At 38.3% G+C, this 17,342-nt stretch overlaps 4 protein-coding genes across 4 annotated transcripts; 3 read left to right on the plus strand and 1 right to left on the minus strand.

The window, feature by feature from the left end:
• Nucleotides 1–1,713: 1,713 nt before the first annotated feature.
• On the plus strand, nt 1,714–2,799 carry CBG09477 (the record flags this gene model as incomplete). The annotated part of the gene is made up of 3 exons (XM_045237671.1): nt 1,714–1,976; nt 2,023–2,260; nt 2,305–2,799. The coding sequence occupies 3 exons, from the start codon at nt 1,714–1,716 to the stop codon at nt 2,797–2,799; spliced, it is 996 nt and encodes a 331-aa protein (XP_045094038.1).
• A 71-nt stretch (nt 2,800–2,870) lies between these two features.
• Nucleotides 2,871–4,612, minus strand: Cbr-try-10 (the record flags this gene model as incomplete). Its single annotated transcript, XM_045237672.1, has 8 exons — nt 2,871–3,080; nt 3,516–3,566; nt 3,615–3,730; nt 3,775–3,859; nt 3,908–4,024; nt 4,198–4,309; nt 4,357–4,483; nt 4,525–4,612. The coding sequence occupies 8 exons, from the start codon at nt 4,610–4,612 to the stop codon at nt 2,871–2,873; spliced, it is 906 nt and encodes a 301-aa protein (XP_045094037.1).
• Nucleotides 4,613–5,304: 692 nt separating this feature from the next.
• Nucleotides 5,305–9,861, plus strand: CBG09474 (the record flags this gene model as incomplete). The annotated part of the gene is made up of 11 exons (XM_045237673.1): nt 5,305–5,487; nt 5,822–5,987; nt 6,036–6,130; nt 6,176–6,490; nt 6,536–6,650; nt 6,701–6,775; nt 6,826–6,915; nt 8,177–8,337; nt 8,384–8,816; nt 8,865–9,122; nt 9,170–9,861. 11 exons carry the CDS (start codon nt 5,305–5,307, stop codon nt 9,859–9,861), a joined length of 2,583 nt encoding a protein of 860 aa, XP_045094039.1.
• Nucleotides 9,862–12,743: 2,882 nt separating this feature from the next.
• Nucleotides 12,744–17,323, plus strand: CBG29115 (the record flags this gene model as incomplete). Its single annotated transcript, XM_045237674.1, has 7 exons — nt 12,744–13,249; nt 13,318–13,468; nt 13,693–13,764; nt 13,806–13,976; nt 15,930–16,621; nt 16,667–16,772; nt 16,820–17,323. 7 exons carry the CDS (start codon nt 12,744–12,746, stop codon nt 17,321–17,323), a joined length of 2,202 nt encoding a protein of 733 aa, XP_045100881.1.
• Nucleotides 17,324–17,342: the final 19 nt, after the last annotated feature.

Consider the following 17,342-nt stretch of genomic DNA (forward strand, 5'->3'; position numbering starts at 1 on the left):
AGGATTGGGAAACTCTTCAAAGGCGCATACCTTTTTCCAGAAAAAATATCTCGCCACGCGATGTATTGAAATGCATTTACAGTTATGTCGCGAAATGCTTTGAAATACATTTCGCGACGCTCATGCATTGAATTTCGAGGGCGCGGAAATGCATTTCAATACATATTTTCGCTACGTGAATAACCCCATAACAGTTCGATTCTGTCCGCGTTCTGTTCTGGTACGTGTGCGATAAAAGGACTGTTCTGAATTGAATCTGTTCGATTTTAGGTCTGTTCGATTTTGAAAACGTTCGAATTCGTCGTACCCCCAAAAAAATTATTTCCGGAATATGAAACAAAAAATTACAGTTTTCCACTGAGTCCGCAAACACGCAGAATAATTCTGACAATACTGTAGACCGACATTAAATAAATCTCATGGGATTCTAGATTACCCTTTTTTAACAAACTGAAACAAGTTTGGTTTTCACAGTTCTTCAAGAAAGACGGCAAATTACAAGCAATATTTGAACCAGTGCTTTCATGTTTGTGTAGTGAAGGACAAATAGTTAACCGAGAGAATTCTAAAGACAAGAAACTACCGATTTTTTAACTGTTACTCAGAAAGAATGACCGAAAAAATTGGAGAAAAGAAGAAAAAAGAAAAATGTTGGGTCAGTAGCCAGTTGAAGGAAAAAAGATTCGGTTGAGAAGAGGGACCGATAGTTGAGAGGGAAAGCGACCACAAACCGAGAAACAAAACGAAATAGTGTATTGAAATGGTTATACGCAGACATGAGCGAGTCTAGTGCACCAACAAACAACAACACATTTTCGGCTTCCGACCTTTTATAGGACCATTTTCTAAGAACCCATGACAACTGACAAATCGATATTCCAGAAAGATTTTATAAAAAACAAATTGATATTGAAGCAAATGAACATGAAAGCAACAGAATCAAGTATTACACAAACAACAGGAGAGACCCCAGAGAAGAAGAAGAGAGTTAGAAATAAAAATTGTGTAGAGACCCAGATGTTCAAAAAAGATGCCAATGACAACAATTTACGAATAGAAAACAAAGGTGAAAAGGAAAGCGTCGAGAGTGAAATATTTATTGGGTTACATGAAGCGGTTCGGATTTTGTTGACGTACTGTAGTTTATGAGATAGGTCAGGGGTATTCTTCTGGTACAAAAAATCGGAGCTGTGGCCCCTCTTCAGGAAGAGAAAAGCTTTTGGGGTTGACCAACGGTCCCCGTAACGAAAACCACCGTAATCTGAAAATTTTCAGTTCTTTTTTCTCGACTAATATTGCATGCCAACAACTTTTGGATTGAAAACCCCGAAATAAGTCGGAAAATAAATTTTTCCTTATATATCTGAAACATTGCTGGAAAATGGACAAAAATCGAGAAAAATGTAGGAAAGTAAAACTGATAATAACGGCTGTGGCTGCGGCCACCAGGTTTTCTCTTCCACAGATCCGAGTTTTGCATATCAGCATAATGCCGTAGGTGTTATTATGATCAGCTCCATTTGGGTCAGGCACACAGGTTAGACGATTTCAGAACGGATACTTTAGCGTGTTCTATCTCAACATATAGTTTTTTTCGCCCTGTTTTCCATCAGAGATCTCGAGAACCGATAAAAGTCGCTGTGGATAGTTTTGCCCATCAGACTCTAAATTTTCTATTAACGAGAAGTTTGAAAGCATCTGAGCAACATTGTGATGAGCAAGGCTGAAACAGATCTCACCAAAGTGGTTTTCAATCCATCGAAGTCGTTCACATTTCAACCTGTGGCCAGGAAACAACAAGCAACACTGGAGATCACTAACAATTCGACGAGCTCAGTTTTAGTCAAATTCAAGAACACTAATCCGGATCTTCTTATGACGGTCCCCAAGACGGCGAGTATTAGAATTGGAGAGAAGAAAGTTTTCAAGTGCACCTTCAAAGGAGCTCCAAAAGAAAAGTGTCGTCCAAAAGAAAGGTTTTGAAATACATTGTTTTTCAAAATTCATAATATTGAGATTCAGATTCACCGTTGTTTTGGTAGCTGCTTCTGAAAACGCGGACATCGCAAAAGTGAAAGGGAAAGCACACAAAACTGCGTGCTTGAAGCATTTGATCCAGATCATATTCGTTGGAGTCAACGATCAGAAAGAGAAAGATACTCAACAACCGACAAATGTGGAAGACGATGAGGATAAGGATCGTCAGGGACAGATGCGTGCAAAGAGCAAGGTTGAGCCCACTCCCAAGGTCAAGAAGGTAGTTTGCAGTTGACATTCTAAAGATCTCAAAAAATTGAATTTGAGGCAAACTTGATATTCCTCACGAGACCAGAGGAGGAATCAATTTCGGATGAAGATGAAGAGAATGGTGGAACTGTTCCAGCTGGACCACCTCCAGGAGATGATATGATGACAACTCGTCCTGCTGGAACTTTCACTGGTCAAGTAGCTCCCAACCCAAACGCTGCTGAAAATCCAAAAAGTGACCTTCGTACAACTCGTCCTGCTGGGGCATTCACTGGACAGATAGCTTCTAATCCCGAGGCTGCTGGAGGTGCTCCAGTCTCAAAAAGTGAAATGAAAACCACTCGTCCAGCTGGAACATTCACTGGTCAAACTGCTTCGAATCCCACTCCTGGAGCACCTGAAGATCCAAAAAGTACAGGAATGCAGACGACTCGTGCTGCTGGAGCGTACAATGGCCAGGTTACTCCAAATCCGACACCTGGAAAGAATCAGGATTTAAAGACTACTAAAAACGCTGGAGCTTACGACAATCCACAGAAGAGCAATAAGTGAACCTCACAGCTATTGATTATAGACGAATGAATTATTTAACCTATGAAAATTTTTATTAGAAAACAGTTTGATCAAAAATTTCCTGATCCAAAACATAGTGTCTGTCCCTCTTCCAATTGATACAGCTCCCCATAATTTTCTAGTATTTCCACAATTCTTGCAGAACTTTCTCTCCAATCAGAAATGAATGCATATTCAAAGTCTCGACAGAATTGAAGATGATTTGATGGATCGTGTTGACTCATTTTCACAAACGATCCAATATGAGCTACAGTTCCAATCTGAAATTAATGTTATGCTATAAAATAAAATTACCCAAAACACTCTGATAGGCCACCCAAACCACTAACTTTGAGCCCATATATCTCGGTTCCTATAAAAGATATAAAATAGATGTCAACTGACAAAATTCTTACAAAAATATTAAAAACCAGCAAGCTGGTGCGTCTTTGGCGCGATTTAACCTAGTTTTTACTGATTGGTCGCTCAGTTCTTTACTTTTTCTTTAAGGGTCACGTAAATCCATATATATTTCTCAAGTTTTTCAAAAGTCGACAGAGTGACACCGGGACAGACAGAGTAGCGTTTTATATATAAGGAAGATAGTTGGTCAGTTGACCATTTTTTTAATATCTTCTACAAGAACCGAGATATGTAGGCTCAAAGTTGACGGTTTCAGTTTCCTTCTATTAGAGTGTTTACGGTATTCAACTCACCAATGTGCGCCTTCCATCAATGAAGCAGTAAACAGGACTTCCAGAATCACCCTGAATACATTTTTGTTTTCGATTTTAAAATTTCTAGACACTTCATACCATGCATGCTCTGCTACTACCAACTATTCCTTTTGCCATCAGATATTTTTTATTTCCAATTCTTCGAACAACAAGTTTCACCATCATCTGTAGAACTGAATCGCTATGAGATGCTGCTGAAAAATTGAAGATATTCTCATAGAAATAGTTTTTGACCTACTTTTATTCTCCGTTTTTCCCCAACCAGCAATCCAACAAATTGAGTTTTCCAGTTGAAAGTTGGATGGAATTTTTGGCGTTTCTTTCTGAATTGCTCATGAATTTCTAGACACAACTGTATTTTCATAGCTTACAAAATTAATAGACACTGTGGTTGGAAGTCGTGCGATTTGTGATGAAACTGGTGACTCACAAACGTTTGTTCTTTTAGGAAGAAACACAATTGCCACATCATCATTTGCTTCGGGAATCTGAATTTAGCAAACAATTGAATTGGTGCATATTTTGTACATGAATAGTGTCATCGACCTTAAAGAGCAAATAAATAGTGACACTCCTCAGTGTCTACATTATTAATCACTTTTTAACAGTATTCTCCTGCTTTTGATCGTTATCATGGTCAACATAAATTTCTGGAACCTACCCCACTTCCGAACTTTTTACTAATCGCCATAGCATGACTTCTGAACTCCTGCTCCCCATCGTCTTCTTCACTTAAACTGACGTCACCTAGAGTAACTTTGGCAGTGATTGCGCTGAAAAACATAATGATGAAACTATTTGAGCCCCCATTTTTCCTTACAATTCGTTGTTCAGAAATACACAGTGTGCAGCAGTCATTGCAATACTTGGAGCAATAAGGACTCCCCCACAAACATTTGTGTAACCGTCTGGGAAACGAGTGATAACCGAAACCAGTGAAAGTGTATCTGAGAATGGAATTTGATTGAATCATTAAAAAATTATTCACCTAGTGAATTGGCTCTGAATCCATCGATTATTGCGAATACAACCTGGAAAAAGGGAGAAAAGAAAAGAAATAGAAACAATACTTTCATGTTGAATCAGTAAAACAAAATCTTTCAGGATATATACCAAAATCTATGTTGTTGTAGGAGATTATGTTTAGAATCAACATTTCCTATTTCCTCTAATAGAAGCCCACTCAACTTTGATCTCAATCATCTCGATTCCTGTTAAAGATTGCAAGAAATTGTCAATTGATAAAATGTTGGTGATATTGTGATAATAATTTATAAGTTGATAAATTTTTGATACCTTTCACAGGAAGCAAGATAATTGAGGTCCAAGTTGACGGTTTGAGTGGACTTCCATTAGAGGAAATGCGGTATCACTTGGTATTTTGAAACATCTTTCAAAACCTTCGATTAGCCATGAAAAAAGGCGTTGGCTAAAAATGCTAAGTGTAAATGCTGCTGATCGGTCATTGGTTGAAGACTTATGCACATTTTCAATTTCCTGTCTTACCTAAATTGATCAAATCTTTTTAATTCTGTGTGCCCCTCCTGCGTATGTGGTACTGTAAGGACATTTTTCCTCAGTTCAACTGATAAGAGACGATGAGTCTCTAGGTCTCGCAATCACACAACGCTTCTCATAAACCTCCTCTCTCATTTACTCTCTTCCAGAAACATAAAATTCAATTTGTATTGAAGTCTTCTCGAAGATTCAATTCCTCAACTTTTCTCACATCATTAATTTTGATTTCGTATACTTTTCAGACACGAAAATGCAAATCAATCTTGTTTGGTTTTTGCTATCACCTCTTTTCATTGAAGTCGAATCACCTGAATATAGAGGATGCGCTGAATTCCAGAACGAATTCGAATACTGTGAAAAAAAGCGTGATCAATGTCTGTCGGAAACAATTGAAACTGTGGATTGTGATGAAAAAAGGGAAAAATGTTTCAAGGTACAATTTTCAAATGTTGACGTCAACTTGTATTATCAAAAAGCATAACTTACTTTATGTACCTAAAACTTTTGTTATCTGAAAGCTTGTCGACGGACCGTTGATTCAAAATTGGAACAACATACCAAATGATAGAGATCGACGAGCTCTACAACCTTCAATATGTAATACCGCTTTCGAAGTTTTCGATTCTTATCGAAGGTTGTGGAGCTCTAGAAATCAAGCTTCTGAAATTCTATGTTGCGCACAATTTTTGTTTTGAAGCGAGTTATCAGCCGGTCCGTGCCGGCCTGAAGTCGGCCCGTCGACTAGTATATCTGAAAGAGTTTTTCAGGAAAATGTTGGAGACTCGAATTGCACTATTGAGTACGAGAGCAATCGAAGAAAACGGAAACAAGAAAACATGGAAAATACTCAAATACCGCCGATGAAAACTCTGAACTTGTTACTGAAAAACCTGAGGAACCCAATAAATGACGTAGTAAAAAACTGCTCCAATGGTAATAACTTTTTTGGTCTCAAAATTAAAGTATTTGATATTTATACAGAAGACGACTTTGAAAATCAGAAACAACTATTGCAGAAGGAAATGGATCTAGTGAATTCAGTCGACTTTAGTGAATTCAGTCGACTAAAGATGCCAGTAAGATTCATTTATTTGTGAAATATAGATCAATAAGTTTTACAGACTGCAATTATTTTCAATGCGCTCATTCGTAACCAAAGCATCTCCGAAACATGTAAACAGTCGTTGAAAGAATTCGAAAAAAAATTAGCAATCCTTGACAGCGCAGCCTTTTCGATAATTCCCATCCCATTTGCTCATTGGCATTGCGGATGGGCGTATGGCGATGTTGGACGAGTGAATTTGAGATTATACGCTAGTATTGCTACACGCAACTTTGCAATGAACTTCAACCATGTCTGTGCAATTCAACGGGACTGTTATATGAACAGAAAAAAAAGAAAGACATGTGACCAGATGTTCAAGAACTCTATACATGTATCATTTATTTTGTGACTAATAGAATCTGGATAATTTTTGCAGGGAATAGTCAACTCACTGAAAAGAAACAAGAAAGGTGCAGAAGAGTTCAAAGAAATCCTGATGGAGCTGAGTGACTGGAAAAGTGAATATGCGTATTCCATAGCAAATCTCACAGGTTTTTATTTAGATGTATTATCTAGAGAGTGTTATTAAACCTCCTTTCAGAATCCAGTTATAGCACATACTCCGAAAATAGTGAAGGAGCATTTACCAACTTTAACTACTACTATCCAATGAACAGTAAGATGATTTTGGGAAGAGGTAATTACAAGTGAAAATATAAATTTCAGAAACCGCTGTAGTTTTTCTGGAACTTAAGGAACAGCCTAAGATCAAAACAAACCTGGACAATCTTTACCCTTGTTGCAAATTCCATAGAAGTGGGTTACTTTTTTTTTGAATCCGCTTTTGATGATATGTTGGTTTCAGTTGAAGTTTCGTCATGTTTGAATAACTATATGAATTCATACGAGGACATATCTAAATGCCTCTCAAATATTGTGACGCAAGATAAAAAATGCCTCAGTCAACTTCAAAAAGCGAAGAGAGTTCTTGAAAGAAACGAAGAAAATCAAACGCCATGGTACTACGAATGGCTCCGCTATATGCTTGAAATATCATGCTATCTTGCCACGATTGCTACCGCTATATGCTATTGTCTACAAAAATATCGCGATAAGTACAGGAGGGTGTCTACTTCCGAGCCAAACACGACAGCGGACTGATGCGTTTGATTTATTATTAATCTTGTTCTTGTAGTTCCTGTTGATGTTAATTTAAATAAATTGTTAAACCTGTATTAGAAAGGCTCCTTCAAAGAAAGGGTCCTCTAATAGAAGGGCCTTTCGAGAGGAACTTATAATCATTGAACGTCTCCTTTCAGAATGAGTTGTTTGATTTTGGTGAAATTGATAGATTTTGAAAAATATATGAGTCCCCTCTAATTGAAGGACACCTGTAATAAAAGGGCCCTCCGGAGGTACCGTGGACGTCCCTTACAACGCCTCGTACGTGGGTGAAACTTCTGACCCACAAACTGCATTTTACCATATTTTACAGAGAATATGAATTTGATAAACTTATAAAACACTTGGTTTCCATCTATACAAGGCAAGCCATATAGAAAACAGGAAAATCAATGCAAACAGTATATGAAGCAACTCAATGAAACTATCAATGTATATAGAATGTGGAAAGGTACGAAACGATGTTTGTTTTTGCTCCACTGAATCATCTTTGCTCTCCTTTTTCATTATCATACCCCAACCACACATTGACTAGAAATTTCTGTTAGATGCAATATGAAATGTACTGCCAAAACACTAGGAAAATTTCAAAATAATGTGATCATTTTTGGTTTATGGCATCGAATATTATACACTGTCGAGGTAAGACACCTTTTACCTACATTTCGAAATAATCAGGCGTTCCGCTTATCAGTTTTTTGCTTTCTTTTTTTTTCCAGTCTTGAACCGTTATTCTTTTTCCAGAAGAATATCTAACCACATTGATCCTCAATTGTGCAGCATTTCGCGATCGGATTGTTCATTTTTTATCTGCCAATTACAGGTAAGAATTCCAATTTCATCAACTAATTTCGTCAATGAAATTTTACGAGCTTTAAGTTTAACCTATTTTCAGATGCATTGAATCCAAATGAATATGAAGTTCCGATCCCCGTTCTCACAGATTGCCCATTTGCTTCAAGCATGGTGGATTTTTGCGTCTCTGATTTAAATTTTTGTATTAACAACAAGTCCGGTTTCCCAATTTGCTCATCGCAATTTTGTGCTTGCATCAAGGTTAGGGTCCTACTTTTTTCTGGTTGATTTCGTAATATATTTCTAGAAAGAGCTTCCCCAAAACGAGCAGCAGTGTCGGGCAAACATTACAGACACTTGTCGACTTCTGAAATCCAGAAAATCCTCTCACAAGGAAGAATACGCCCCCTTTAAATGGCCAGAGGAAATGGAACCGGTTGTCACCAAAATTCAAGGATCTTGTGGTTCAAATGAACTAGATTCTTTGAAATTGGTGAGAGCGGCATGTGATGATATATCCATATCAGAACTTCAGAGTATTCAAAGTTTGGTTCAACTCATTTTCGATAATCAATGTGTTAAAAACTATAAAACAATGATAGACACTTCATCCATGATTGTTGATAAGAATACAGATATCGGTGTTCCGTTTGATCGATTCAGATGTGGTTGGCAGTACGGAGACATTGGGAAGGTACTAGCTCGGTATTGGATAGGAAATGCTTGTGGACCGTATTCCGGTAAGCCGTCCTCTCTTTCGAAAGTAATTATGACTTGATTTGATTCAGTCAACTTCAACCATTGCTGCGCAAAACACCTCAACTGTTATATTAATAAAGTTGTGAAAGAGCTCTGTGATGAAGAGTATTATCGTTGCAGAACGGTTTGTAAATGCTTCCAAACAAAAGAAAATGAGCAATATATTTTTCAGAGTTTGGTATCCCGTATGGTTAGTCACAAAGAGAGCTGCCGAGCATTAAATGCAGTGAATAACCACGAATTGTTCAATGTGAAACTTTCTGTCTATGAGAGTTTTGGGAACACGAGTAAGTTTCAATAAACATTTAGGGGTGAGAAGAACTGTAATTTTCAGAAATACCCACAGAAATCACTTTATTTGATGGGAACTTAAAGAAATCGTTCTCTGGACCATCAAACTTGAATTTCTCTCTGATAAAAGTTTTCAAACTCAGTTCCGATGAACGACTAGACATCGAAATTGGTGACAGTTTTTACCAAGAAATCTACAAAAATGGATGGTCTAATCGAGGTAGCACCATGTTTTTTCTTACTCCGCATCAATATGATTTTGCAGTTATCATCGATTCCAGCGCTTTGATCTTTGAAGATTGTCGGAAGCATAACAGTATCCTCTTATGCCTGAAACAACTTGTGTTCAGTATTTCTGAAATCGACGGGAAAACGGAAGAATTTGATGTTGCTATTCGTAAATTTAACGAAACAATAGCATCGCGATGTGTCGCTCCGCTGAATAAATCAGAAGTGGTTGAGATGATATCGAAATTGGAAAATGGAAGACTACCGGAATATATCGTTCTATTCATTGTGGAGATCGTAATTGTGCTAATTTTCAATCAGAAGTGTTGGGAAACAATCAAACGAATTTATTATTATTTTTTCTCAAACAAGACTCCAACACAAAATGTGCAAGACCCTGCTGCGATTCCACTTTCTCAACTTGGACCTGTTTCGGAACTAAACGGATCCACCACTTTTTCAGAAGATAGTAATACTGAAATCGTGAATCACCCTGTTCATGAATAGGTTCTTTTTACCCGTATACCGTACCGGTTCATAAGATATACAAAACTTTTTTTCAGAATTTTTGAAAATTCAAACAGAGTTTTTCAGATATTTGCCGAGTTCTGAAAGACGCGTGTTTTTTTCACGGTTTCAGGACAAAAACGGGTCAAAATGAGGTGTTTTCAGAAATCAGAAAATATCTGGAAAACTAGAAATTTTCAAAAAATTATGTGAATGCAAAGTTTTCAATCTAGGTTTGTTTTATAACCTACGAAATTTTCAAACTGATCGGAAATTTCATAACCGAGCTTCAGACTTTTGAAAATGGTCAAAATGGCCGAAAATCAACTGAAAAAAACGTTTTTGTGTATCTTATTGACCGTTACTATATGTTTTGTATGGCTACTGTGTTTACTTATGTCTTGCTACCTCTAATAAGTTCCAGTATTTCGAATACCGAGTGAAATAAAAATTAATGTTCTCCATTTCTTATTCAGTTAAAATGTTCGGATAAAGCCACCTCTCTAATTCTGGTTTCATCACACCAAAACGGATGCCATCAATTGTGTGTATCCTTCCTTCCTTCCACCAAATGCATCCCTTTTACCCCTTCTTTTTCCACCATCCATTTCAGTTTTAATTACGCATCGTCACATTCCATTTGACGGCCACAAGCTCCTCTCTATCCACCAGGCCAATTGTTTGTGAGAAGGGTACTTTCATAAAACGGGTCACTCACACACACGCATGTCAAAATAGTTCATCATTTTATAAAGTCTCTGCTCTGCGAAGATGTTCGTCTGATTAATCGGTGGAGTCATAGGAAGAGAGCAAGAGTCATTTGATCGATGAGTTTCACTATGTTCACCGCAAATGGTTATGTGACATAGATCGAATGGAATCGGAGAACGAGAGAGCACCTGAGAATGTTACGAAATATAAGAAATTAAAAATTAATTAAAAGAAATGCCCGGAATTTCAATTCAAGTACGGGTTGTGAAATATTTTAACTGAATCGCGATATCGGTATTAGAGTCAACTTCCGAAGGAAACAAATAAAATGGTCATGAAATGGAACTCCGTTTTCTACTGCAAAGTAGATTCATTAAATTGTTGGTGACAGATGATATACCGTAGTTCTTTTAATAGAAGCGCACCCGAACCTTCAACTTTGAAAACAATTATCTCAATTTCTGTGAAAGATATCGAAACATGACATCAACTGATAAATTATTTATCCTAATATCACCAACAGTTTATAAGTTGACAATTTTTTTACACAGGAATCGAGAACGATTTTGATGGGCTTCCATTAGAGGAAGACGGTACATATAACATTTCAGAACTGTTGAGCTGTTTCCGGGGCCATCCATTGACAAATACGAACTTTTGAAATATCCCGAACAGAATCTTGGACTCTATACTTTTTCCTAGGTCAAGTTTTCACATGTGTTTTCGTGTCTATCGTGGTGTTTCATTTTTCAACTCGTCCTTTCTCCTCCTCCCATTCTCCCTATCTCTGCCCCATTTTCAGTTTTTGGCGCTACCCGATCCTTCTTCCAATTTCCGTCGAAAATTCAGACTACAACACATACAGCACTCGATGATGCTCTTTCTCCGGGGAGTCAAACCAAGAGCAACACGCACTCTTCGTAGAAAAATGAGTTGTGGTTCTTGTGTCTGACACTGAAAAATATGCAAATGTTGAGACGAAACGAGCTGTCGGACGACGGGCATGGAGAAAGCTAATGAGGAGCCAAGAAAAAAGAAAGAAAAAGTGAACAATAGGAAAAAAAACTCCTTTTTTTGAGACGGAAAGATGTGTCTGTTTGTGTTCACATAGGAGCAATTAGATATGCAACGTAGTCGGAGAACACCTGCCTGACGCCGTTCTGGCGAGAGAGGCCACATAATACGCCCTTTTCGGCTTTGCTTAATTGACCGAGAGAAACAATATGGTGGCAGGAAGGACGCCAGAAAATCGGTTTATGTCCCCAATCGGTGGACACATGGCTCCATGACTGGCTCCAGAGGATTATGAGAAAGAGACTATTAGAAAATAAGAGACTGTCTTCAAATAAGTCTTCAGAAGCAATTAAGTTCATATGATGGGTTTGAGGGTCATATGAAGGTAATTAAGTGATCGGAAAGGCAATTTAACATAAATCTGATTGTGAGGGTCTAATAAACGTTCGGAAGCTTAAAAAATTATTTGTTGATGCCTTCGACAAGGAGGAGTACTCGTTAGAAATTGAGGGATTCGGCTTTTGGACGGATATTTGCCAGGTTCTGGTCAAAAATTGTTCAAAAACGGGTGCATAGCGGACCATTGTCAGATATTGGTCAGAAGGTGAAAGTTGTAATAGTTTGTCGGAGTTTGGTTAGCTAGCGGCGCTATCTGGAATCTGACTAAACTCCGACCAGAACTTGTCGGCGATGCCTGAGATTCCGGAGACGTTGCTGTTGCAGGCGACGCCTGACAACAGCCACAGTGGTTATTTTGGACAACAAGAACCCAATCAATCTAGATTAGTTTTGTTCTGGGTAACATTGGACCTCGGAACCAATATCTAATCCCACTCCTTCCCCTTCATAATACCTGATTATTTTTTCCAAAGGCTCTCACGCTGGCATCTCCCCTTTCCCCCATTTCTATCGCTTCCGGCTCACTATCAATGCGCGAACATTATGTGTGACATAGAAAAGAGACATTCAAATTAGCTGATACACAACCTCCTCACCTTAATTGGCCGCTGGTCAGTTCTTCCTTTTGAACGAGACGCAGAGGGGGTGCCACCCAGTTGGCTCCGCCTTCTTATTCGGACACCGCAGCCCTTTCTCTTCTTTTTCCCTTCTTCCATATCCAACTCACATTCAACTGGCTTCAATGCAATGAAGAGACGATGATGCTTAACAAAATTATGTTTCTTCCGTTTTTTATCACCTCATCATTACTACTAGTCAGTGCTTTGACAGAAGACAAGTATTATTCATCTGAACCTATTTCTGTAGTTTGTAAACCATGTGCAGTTCCATCAAGTAGTTTTGTTATCTGGCTACCAGCTTCTCGACCACCATGTTTGCATCCAGGTCAACCTATAATTCATTGGCCTGATTCCTCTTCTTCTGATATTACTTCTTGTCCTATTCCTGGATTTCCGGACTCTATCCAATCCTCTCAACTCTCACTTCTTGATGATGGTCTACTTTTGACCAAAGAGAGAGTTTGTTTCTTTGATGGACCAATTGACTTTCACTATAATTATGTTTGTGATGGACAAATTTATCAGTCAAAAATGAGGATTGGGCATTCTGTTGCTTCAATGAAGAAACTCGAAATCCGAAGAACAAAAAGATGGGCTCGAAGAAGGAACCCAGACGCAAACGCAGTGCATTTTCAGCAAGAAAAGTGAGTGTTTCTTTGAAAAATTGTGAAACTTGGAAATGAAATCTGAAATTAACTTCCAAAATGTTCAGATACGTAAAAGAGCTGCCAGAAGATACACCAATAGAAACCGTAATTGCATCTGTAAAAGCGTCTCATGCATCTTCCCAACCTCTCTACTACTCCATGGTTGCTCCTCAAGATTCAAGATCTCAAAACTTGTTCACTCTGGATACGGTAAGTTTTTTTTCAACTACTACACTTCCGGAAGTTTTTCTAAAAATCAACTATACTTTTATACTAACAAACTCATGGAACTCTCACTCTATCCCAGAAAAAAGTGCCTAAGGAACTTGAACACAAACACAATTATCTATGAATGCTTTCTAGTAGTTTAGTTCTTTTTCTCAGAGGAAGTGGGACGCGGCTCTCGGTGCTCCTTCTGAAAAATAATACAATTTTTGCAGATGAGTGGAGAGATTCGACTGGCAAAAAGTATGGATCGAGAAGTACTGGATAAGCATATTCTCAAGGTATCGAAATCATCTTTTTCTAAATATTCTGAATATTCTAATTTCAGGTGACAGCCTACGAGAGAGTCGATCCAACGATATCTGCGAGTACTACGGTCGTCGTTCACGTCCTAGATGTCCAAGACAATAGTCCCATTTTCGAAAAGGATTCTTATTTTGGAGAAATCCGCGAAGATGCTCCGGTGAGTCTATTCAATTCCTCTTTTACACCCATTTCCATTTTCATTCATTCATTCACACTCTGCGTATCTCAAGTTCTCCTACTATTTCCTCTATCTCTATTTTCCTAATTCGAACGGAGCTCTTCGGGTCGCTGCCCGTAGCTTCCCCGGTCGAAACAACAGCTTGTAATTAGCGAGTGCTTCCACATAAGAGTAGTAGGGTGCATGTGATTGTGAGAGACGCAGATAATATGCGCGAGAGGATTCACCTGTCAGTGTGTGGAAAAAAGAAGAGAATATGGATACAATAATACAGTGGTACTGTATATTGGATTAGCTACGAAGAAGGGGAGAAAGTGTGAATAAAGAGAAAATGGAACGAAATGAAAAGAATCTAAGAAGTCAAAAATATAAATAAGAAGCTTTAGAATTCAATAGAAGTAGGTGAAAAACATAGAAGGGATCTGGTATTCGGGAATCAAAGATTTGAAATGTAGCTTCAGCACATCTAGATGAAGTATGATTTTTTTTTTTGCACATCCCTTTTTTCGCTTTTCGGTCCTATGCAATTTTGAATTTTGAATTCAGAAACTGATGTAGTTTTCCTGACTCTTGACGTTTTCCATATACTAATTTCTTGGTTTTCTCTGTCAAGTGCCAGTCCGAATTACTCAGTTTTTGGTATAAATTTCCATTCCATTTTCTTTATTTCACCGTTGGGCTCCGCTCCCCTCTAATTTCCCTCGAGACGTGTACTCGTAGTACTCCAAAGTGAGTGACCAGTCCAGAGAAGGCTGACACTCAAAAAAAGAGAAGTGGACCCATAAATCAAATGTACCTCCGACGACCATCATTTCAATTTTACACACCCCATTTCCAAAAGCACGCAACATTGTTCCAGCCGAGAGAGTGTCTAAATCTCTCGACTTATAACACTATCGCATCCGAATGACCATCTGTCATCAGACGACGGCTTCACCCATAGAGAGAGAGCAACCCCCACAAGAGCAGGCAAATTATAAGAGTCCGAAAATGGATGTTTGTCGTCCGTCAGGAAGAAGGACACCAACACCGTGTATGCATGGGTACGGGAGGGAAAGGGAGAGTGTAAAGAATCGAGAGATTTAGAAGTTCACGGGAGTCCGGAGACGGATGAGTCAGTCGAATTGCAAAAGCAGGGTAAATGAATGGAAGAGTTGACTTTAAGGTGGAACGTTTCTACATTTATAGGAGATTAGATGAAGAAGAATTGACTGGCGGAAGTGAACAACTACCGTAAACCTGTAATAGAAGGCCCTCTAACTTTTGAGTCAATTTTTGTCTGTTCCTGTTTAAGGTATGAAAAAGTTGTCAACTGATAAATTTCTTATCATAATATCAGAAATGATTTGTCAGTTTACATATTTTTTATATCTTGAGTAGGAATCGAGATAATTGAGCACTAATTTGACAGTATGGGAGCCCTTGTATTACAGGTTTTACGGTAGGTGCTTTTCTTTAGTTGGATCTGTGGCTTTAACTATGAAACTTCAAAAAGTATTAAAATCATCAGCTCTTGTTTTTCTCTCCAGAATTCGTAAAGTCAAACACTTTCTATCAACAAAAGCGTCAAAAACCCCAAAAACCTCTCTCATTTCCAGAGCTAAACCCGAAAATTTCATCATAGCCATTTCCTACAACATATCGCCTTCTCACACCCAATAATGAGATGAGTCGTGTCTTCCTTCGAATCGTAAAGCGACCGCCGCCACCATTCTCATAGTAGCGGGAGTCCTAGTTGCTCGGAGGACCGAGTCTTCGAATATATAATTAAAGGACGGGGGAAAAGAAGAAGAAGCAGAAGAGAGAATGCGTGTGTAGTACATGATGAACAAGTAAAAGGACACAAATCTGTGATATTGATATAACCAACTCAATACCACTTGAAAATAGAGAAAAGGGGATAAATCTGTCAATTGCATAATTTCTTTAAAGAAAATTAATGAATTATTATTGTCCTTCTTCTTTCAGATTGGTACTACTGTTCTCTCCGTATTTGCAAGAGACTTGGATTCTGAAGAAAATGGAGAAGTCGAGTATTCTCTGGGTGAAGGAAATGGAAAGAATCTGTTGGCCATCAATTCCAAAAGTGGAGTTATTCAAACAGCGGCTCCTTTGGATCGAGAAACTCTCTCTTTGATTCGATTGGATGTGATAGCAAGTGATAAAGGGATTCCAAAGAAAGAATCAAAAGCTCTCGTGGAGATTACTGTACTTGATGTCAATGATAATGCGCCAGTATTTGCATCTGATTCTTACAACATCACCATCTTGGAGAACATCACCCTCCCTACCGTTATAGCAACAGTGAAAGCTACAGATGAAGACTTTGGAACCAATGGAAAAGTTCATTATTCTATGGCTTCATCTTCTGGAATCGGTGGACTTACCATTGATTATTCATCTGGAGAAGTGACTCTTCGAGAAAGAATCGATGCCAAAAACTCCCCAATAACAGCAATAATTCGAGCAAAAGATGGTGCACAACCTGCACTTTCAAGCACTGTTTCACTCACAATCCATGTGGTTGATATCAATGATCATGCTCCTACTCTGATTGCTGCGCAGAAGATGATTACACTTGAAGAGAATGTAGCAATTGGAGAAGAAGTTGGAAGAGTTTATGCCATTGATGAAGATTCTGGACCAAACGGAATCATTAGGTATGATATTGTGTTTGAAGAAAAACCGTAAAATTTGTTTTCCAGATATTCTATTGAAGGATCAGAAGATTTCATCATCGATGAGGATAGCGGTGTTATCAAAACGACTAAACTTCTTGATCGAGAAACGACTGCTAGATACAGTCTGAAGGTGAACTAGAAATCTCGAAAAACAAATTAACAAGTTCATACTTTCAGGTAACTGCTAGAGATATGGGAACTCCTCCTTTGAATACCTCTACTACAATGACAGTGGTTTTGAAAGACATCAATGACAACGCTCCGATATTCGACAAAAAAGAATATAATGTGACGATTTCTGAAGAGATGCCACGTGGAAGTCAGATCATCAAATGGAAAGCAGTGGATAACGACGAGGATCAGAAGATCACTTACCGTATCGAGGAGGCTGACAGAGATGTGTTCAGTATTCTGGATATAGGAGATCAGGGAGCAATTTTAAGTGTATCGGGGCAGTTGAACAAACAAGATCACAAAATAAGAGTGGAAGTATCAGCAACTGATCAAGGAGGTCTACAAGGAAGATGTGTTGTCAATGTCTTTATTGATGATGTTAACTCGGCTCCGTATTTTAATGACCATCCATTTTCGGTGAAAATTCCAGAACATTCTCCGATTGGATATCCTGTTATCAGCATGAAGGTTTGTATTTTGCTAATGGTTTTCGATTTTAATTTCTAAACTTTTTCCAGGCTGAAGA

This window comes from Caenorhabditis briggsae (assembly GCF_000004555.2).
Source record: "Caenorhabditis briggsae complete genome, chrV, whole genome shotgun sequence".
In the NCBI taxonomy this organism is placed as follows: domain Eukaryota; kingdom Metazoa; phylum Nematoda; class Chromadorea; order Rhabditida; family Rhabditidae; genus Caenorhabditis; species Caenorhabditis briggsae.